General features: G+C 42.3%; 1 protein-coding gene across 2 annotated transcripts; it reads right to left on the minus strand.

Annotated features, from left to right (window-relative positions):
* Positions 1-2316: 2316 nt before the first annotated feature.
* Positions 2317-6630, minus strand: LOC148015898 (aluminum-activated malate transporter 6-like). Of its 2 annotated transcripts, XR_015688028.1 has the most exons (7): positions 5582-6630; positions 5326-5466; positions 4912-5181; positions 4680-4816; positions 4448-4594; positions 3328-4213; positions 2317-3219 (listed from the first exon to the last, which is right to left on the minus strand). XR_015688028.1 is itself a non-coding variant. In XM_087663674.1 (6 exons), the coding sequence occupies exons 1-6, from the start codon at positions 6096-6098 to the stop codon at positions 3563-3565; spliced, it is 1863 nt and encodes a 620-aa protein (XP_087519800.1). In that variant the 5' UTR covers positions 6099-6630; the 3' UTR covers positions 2317-3562. The 2 variants fall into 2 exon arrangements, 1 of the variants encoding a protein (XP_087519800.1); XM_087663674.1 differs by having other exon boundaries at positions 2317-4213.
* Between the last annotated feature and the right edge of the window lie 418 nt (positions 6631-7048).

The raw sequence follows: 7048 nt of genomic DNA on the forward strand, positions 1-7048 counted from the left end.
TGGGCATAAACCTCGACCAATGCCTTGACATCTATATCACATGTATCCCATGTTCACCTAATCATCCAAGGCCTAGGATGAATAGATGTGATTGTCTTTTTGATTCAAACCTTAGGTGATCAAGTTGATAGATTGTTTCATATGGTTGTCAAATTATAGTGGCCTTTTCGTATGCTTAATGAAAATAAAAAATATTCACCTTAGACTACCGCAATATATGGAGTCATCCCGTAAGTGTTCTCTACTGGGAACTCGTACTAAAACTTGAACCAACGACCCTCTTGGTCACGATTGCTTTGTTGATTCTTTGTGGAAAGCGAAGTACAAGTAGCCTACGCCGAGTGAGTGAAAGGTTCGGATGCAAGTATCTCCCATCAAAACTTTCTAGAACATTGAACATTGTCAGCCTCAGCCTCAAGATAATCACTCACTCTTTGCGGGGAGAATCCCTTTGGTGGCTCTGGCTCATGCTCGATATTGATTGATGGGCGTGTTGCAGGAGCCGTTCGTTATTCATGATCTGTTGTGAGGGTCCTCGTGCGTATTTATTGCTCGATCTCACGTGGGCCTTCATACTATATGGCGTCTTTGTTCTGCTGGTCATTGCTTCAATGTGGTGAAATGGCACACATATCATGTGTAAGTGTCACGCGGCTGTGCATCTCAACGGGTTTCAGGAAAATCCTCGGTTGGAGAAAGAAGATTGCATATCAATTATGTTCTTAATCCATTTGCTATGGATGATCACTCAAGAATAGACACCAACCTGCACATTGAAACAGATTTGGAAGGCCTTCTAGAAGATTGCCAATGTGGTTTATCACAGAAAGCCCATAACATTTGAAAGCTTAAACCTTTTTCTTTTTTTTTTGAAAATGATGCGGTCCCATTCCCACATTTTTATTGAGAGGTGGGACGTGACCAAACCTTGAGAGGGGCCTTTCATCCTGAAGGATAAAAGATGTCGCAGAGCCACGCAGTTGAGGGGGCTTGATCCAATGATCTGCTGCAACTCAGTGCAGAGCCACGCAGTTGAGGGGACTTAATCCAAGGAATGATGCCATCATTTTTGTTCTATATTGAGCAATTCTTCACAGCAACTTTTCTTCTCTCTTATTCAGCTGTGGTGATTGCAAAGGAGAGGGTTCAACCATGATTTCAAGTAATCTTGGATTCTTGAGTGGCATGTTAGCATATCTCCTTCATATGTGACATCACTTGCATAGGATCTACATGTTGGCCAAATGGCAACATGTACGTTTGCCTGTTTTAAGATATAGTCAGACATACTTGAATATTTGAGAGAGAATGAGTGAGTGTGTGCATGTACATGCGGACATGTGAATAAAGAGGATGAACTAGGAAGAACCAAGTATACTTAGATTCTTATTTTCTTCTCAATCTTTTGAATTGAACTCAAGAGAAACTCCCTAGCCTTAAGGGATACTAACAGGTACCTTCGGGCATCAAACCTGTAACTTTGCAATGGAAATGCATTCAACCACTTAGGTATTTACATCTTTTACACTTCAATACTATAAATCAAACTCTTTAAGTAGGTTGCTCCCCACTAACGATCTCCCTCCTAACTTGTATATATGAGACATGCACACCTTGGGCTCACAAAAGTTACTAAAAGTTTAGAGCACAGTAAATAGCTGCGTCAAGAAGTAATTGAAAGCATATAGGCCACTTTTAAAAAGTTGCAGAAGTGCATACCACATTGTGCCACAAGAGTAGTGCAGTAAAATTGGATCGATGCAACTATAGATGCAAGCAACTAATATACTTGTGATTGTCCTTGCATAATCCCTCTTGAGGCACGTGTCTTCAAATACCCTCCTTAACACCTCCTCATTTTCACTGCACACAGCCATTGCACACAATGATTGAACTTTCACATGATAAAATGAGAGGAATCACAAGAGAAAGCTTGGCATGCTAAAGATCTTTAGCATGAGGAGAGAGTACAACAAACATGTCACAAAAGAGAACACTTGCATGCAAAATAGATCTTATCATAGGGTTCATTCTAAAAAATTTGTCCATGCATTCGAGGCACATCCTTTCATAACTTCCTGGTTTACCATTCTGATCGCAATCAGGAATATTGTAACTCTACAGAAATAACAATGATACAGCAAGGGTATCAGATAATCTGCCTCAACTTCCAAAGTAGAGACTGTGATCATCAACAAAGCAATGCTTTGATTGACTATGTGAATGACTGAGAATGTCTGAAATAACTACTATAAACAAGCAAAAACGGACCAGTACATGAACGTCCAGAGTCCAGCCAAAACTTAAAACTGTGGCTCCAAATAAATAATTTAAAATTGAGTATTATGTGTTGGCTCCAAATAAATAATTTAAATTTGAGTATTGTCCTTGCAGGACTAAAATAAACACCTCAGTGGTAATGCAGGCTCCAGAATCCAAAAAAACTGAAGCTTCACTTCTAATGGTACTATTTGCAAAACACTCGTCACTTTCACAAAGGAACAAGAGCACAGGTTAAACTGCAACAGCAGACACTCGCAAGTATCCTTTTCATCTGCCTTCATCATGTTTGAATCTGCAAAGGAGATGCTCCACTACAGATCCGATGTGCAACAAGAGCACAGGTTAAACTGCAACAGCAGACACTTGCAAGTATCCTTTTCATCTGCTTCATCATGTTTGAATCTGCAAAGGAGATGCATCCTCCACTACAGATCCGATGTGCAACAAGAGCACAGGTTAAATTGCAACAGCAGACACTTGCAAGTATCCTTTTCATCTGCTTCATCATGTTTGAATCTGCAAAGGACATGCTCCACTACAGATCCGATGTGCCAGAAACCATGGAGATTATACTTGCAGAAGAATTTTCAATTTACACCGCAAGATGAAACCTTCAGCTTGCCTAGCAAAGGCATTTGAGAAAGACTCCCGTTCCCCAGATGGAAACACCCAGAACTTTTGATGACATTCATCCTGAAACAAAATCTTTCCCTGCTGCTAGATTTCTCATTGAATACGTTACAAATAGGCCGACAATATGACACCCATTGCATCTGAGAATCATCTCTTTGAACATGAGACTCCTTCAAGAGCAGGTCATTCATTCTGAAAAGCATACACTCAGCTTTCCTTCTTTAACACATCATAAACTTGCAGAACTTTCAAACTTGTAGCTTTTTGAAGTACAAAGGCATCCTTCATCTTGGTCAACTCAAGCTGATTCATAAACGACAATCTGAGCAAATCAAATCCAATAAATATTTTACTGACCCAACTGGCAATTACACTCTTCAAGGAACCTACACTAAGGTCAGTTTGCTGTACCTTATTCACAATAGGATCCCAAATTCAAGAACGCAGAAATCCATCCTCTTCACCACTACATCCAATTAAGAGCTCTGCAGGAAACCTTATTCAAAAAGACTGCATAGTATTCATATGGAGTGCTTGCCTTCAATGTCCACCAAAGTGGACCTCAATTCCTGAAGCAAGGCAATCTTAAAACACTTTGCTAGATTGTTGAGCGGTGCCACATCCAAGTAATTATCAGACTCAACTTTCAACATATCTGTCCTGTGACAATTTTTTGGGGATGAGTTCCATTCATCCCTGTCTGTTCCTCTTCTTTTTTGTACTCTGCAAAATGTGCAAGGTCAGCCAGCTCTTCTACTGCTTCAACAACATAATCCAGCCTAAGTGCAACTTCCATCAGTAAGGTTGCAAATGTTCCCAAGGATAGAGCATCGGCACTTTCCAGCACTCTGACTCTCTGCTCAAAAACAGAATCTTTTGCAAAGTCAAAGTCATCCATCGGTCTTGACGGCCATGAGTGCAACTTTTTGACATATCTTTTGGTATGATCAGCATGATCTTCATGAGTGTAAGCCAATCCTAGCTTGTTTGTAGACCCAGTCCGGAAGAACCTGTCTGAATTGTCAGGGTTCTTTATCTGGGGAAAGACACTGACAGCAAGGTCTTCTGTGATGTCATCTTCCAAAATTTGATCCTGTTGTTTCACAAGTAAATAAGAATGGAGATACAAGCTCTGCTGCAAACGATCAACCGCACGGCGCACATCATCCAGAATTGTTGTTGGGTCACCTTTCTGCATGTTTTTAACTTGTTTCCCTAACTTACGCAGAACTATAGCCCCTTCCACACTGACTTCACGGAGTTCGTTCTCAAATAGCCTTCGTACATTTGAGGGTGCCTGTAAAAAAAATAGATGGTAACGTAGTAACATGAGTGAGAGACTAACAACCTGGTCACAAAAATTATTCTAGAAGGGACTGACAAACAGCCAACAGTGAGCATGATAAAGTTGAAAGGTTACACAAGCACAAAGATGGGATGAGCCTCTATTAGTTGTGATTTACATTCCAAAGAATGAGTGAAATATATCAAATACCCACCAACAAAGTCATATTCCCTCGATTTCACTTACTTGTATTGCTGATCTTAAGCAGCCATGTAAAGCCACTACAGAATATGTACAATGGCGTAAAACTGCTCCAACCTTCACATAATTATGCCAAGGATACCTAAGCATACGAAACCTTCCATGGGGAGGCTCCCAAGATGCAAAACCAGCCTGTAAAATGATAACTTTAACAAACAGCCTTTGTAGATAAGACTGAACTAAAAGTGCATCATTAAAATAAGACAAAAACTAGTACCAGCGTCTCTTCTTTGGTGGCAGAAGTTAATGCTGCTCTATAACCCTTGTAAACCGGATCATCTGCAGCTAGCCCCATGAAGATGCGAGACGGGACCCTCTCAAGAATGGTACCACGAAGGTATTCACTCACACAAACTACAACAATTTCATACAAAACAATAGAATTGCAAGTCAATCCTAACAACCATGAATGAAACGTAAAGCAAAAATCGGGACCCGAAAATTATTACCCTCCAGAGAATCCGCTACACTGTCAAAATTCTTTGCAATGAATTCATGGAGCTCTTCCCCAGCCCAAATAGGAAGGACAAAGATATTTATAAACAAACCAATGAAGGCTCCCAGAAGAATGATGATGAATCGATTTACAGCTGTATCCACAGGATCACCTTGTCGATATTCAGCAACCATTATAAGGCTGAATGTTATCAGAAAGGTCCGGAACCCAAACTCATAGGACTTCATAGTTGGCCATAATTTTGCAAAAGTCACTACTCCACCTGTCCCATTTCAGCAAACATGGTACGTTACACTACAAACATTCGGTGCCAGCCCACATATTATTTTCAGAAGCAAACATAATAATGAATAATTAATCACACAGGGCAACTATGGACTTGGTTAATGTTGAACGATGAATGTACCTATCAGAAACACACTCAAGCCAACCATGATGGGATGTGCAACATTTCCACACATACGAGCTAGTTGACCAATCAGCACGGCTAAGAGTCCTGCTAACAATGTCCCAGCGCCTCTGTTGTAGCCCTTACTTAGCGTTGCACCTGCCGGGGAAGAATAAAAATCAAGAGTGGGCATATCAGACATCAGAAAAATCTGACACCCAATAATTTGAGTTAGATGTGATTAAAAAAGTGAGATTGAAGAATGGCCTCTCACCTATGCTGTATTCAAAGACAATCACCACTGTCATGATAGCCCATATAGCATGACTGCCGAATATGTCATACAGATCCTTGACCAAAACAAGTAGGAAAGCCAATGTCATAGCCAGGGCTAATTTAAATGAATGGATAGTCTTGGCGGGCTCATTTACAGCTGCATCGCAGACTGTCTTGAAGCCTGTTTTGATGCACTTCCAGGAGCCAATAACAGGGGAAGCCATTGAAGCAAGGAAGCGCTTGAGAGGCCCTGCAAGGCATCCTCGGTCTGCTCGAGGATATGGCTCGAGAAGGGGAGTTTGGGCATTGGATGCGTCGCGGGCAGCCATGGATTCCTGTGAGCAAGGAAAACTCCTGGGAGGCTTTACATGTGCTGGCTTCCTGTCAGGGGATGGAATGGACGCCTGTGTTTGATGAGCAGATCGGCCTGCGAGTCCTGGGAGACATAAAGAGGCATGCTGCAGGGTGGGGGAGGGGGATTCAGCAGGCCGACTGCTGCTTCCGCATATTATCATTCATTGCGAGAACGTGATCATCTTCGGCCTTGTGAAAATCCCAGAGAATGGAGATCGGAGATATTGGAGAATCCTTAGAGTCAGCGATAAAAAGAGAGTGCTTGATTAACGCACAAATTCAACCGGCTGCCTGCTCTGTGATCATTCAGCTATGGCTGTAGCATGGCATCAAACGCGAGGAAGCAACAGAGATCTATGGACAATACGAGAGAGAGAGAGAGAGAGAGAGAGAGAGAGAGAGAGATGGACGTCAGCTCATGCCCCTCAATTCATGCTGCCGCGGCAACTCTGCAGCCTCCTGTACTGAGGCAGCAGTCCGACTGAGAGAGAGAGAGAGAGATGTGTAAATCGACTTCAAAGCCCAACGCACTTCATCGTACACACAGAGTGTGTGAGAGAGAGAGAGAGAGAAACCGAACATAGATGGCACTCTGTCCAGAAACTCTAGGGACGCTAATCTCAATCTCAGAGTCTCTCCTCCCCGCCCCCCCACTCTCGATTCTCTCGACTCTTCTTCTTCTTCTTCCTCTCTCTCTCAACTCTTCTCTCTCTCTAAGATCATGTTCAACCCCACCATACAGGTCATCATCGATCACGAAAGTCATGCTGGACGAGACGCGCTGCGTGCACGGACTTCCCCGTGTGTTTTTTAAATGCAGCAAACCCTTGATTTGTATTTCCATCGACTTAAGAAGATGGCACAAATTTTGCTCGCATTGACTCGAAGGAAGCCATTGTTTTGCAAAACTTTTCTCTACCTTTCGGGTATTGCGAGACTAACCATCGATTGTGCTAGATGGCATTGGGAGGGTGTGGGTTACCCAAACCCTCCCCTACCCCTACAAATATGAGGTTAACAAGATTCATTGGTCAAGCCAGAAGAACTAGAAGAAAGGCCAATGCAATTACAAGCCTCATGCCAATCAATCATATCTCGCTCGCTTCTCTCT

Source organism: Lygodium microphyllum, chromosome 23, assembly GCF_053477565.2.
Source record: "Lygodium microphyllum isolate KBCC chromosome 23, Lygodium_microphyllum_v1.1.10, whole genome shotgun sequence".
In the NCBI taxonomy this organism is placed as follows: Eukaryota; Viridiplantae; Streptophyta; class Polypodiopsida; order Schizaeales; family Lygodiaceae; genus Lygodium; species Lygodium microphyllum.

What these genes read in the sequence shown, in the direction of transcription:
- LOC148015898 (XM_087663674.1), bottom strand. Translation starts at nt 6,098, where the DNA reads ATGATAATATGCGGAAGCAGCAGTCGGCCTGCTGAATCCCCCTCCCCC. An exon ending in TGTAGCGGATTCTCTGGAGG is followed by an intron (nt 4,817 to 4,911) that starts GTAATAATTTTC and finishes AAATTGTTGTAG; the next exon opens with TTTGTGTGAGTGAATACCTT. An exon ending in CCACCAAAGAAGAGACGCTG is followed by an intron (nt 4,595 to 4,679) that starts GTACTAGTTTTT and finishes ATCATTTTACAG; the next exon opens with GCTGGTTTTGCATCTTGGGA.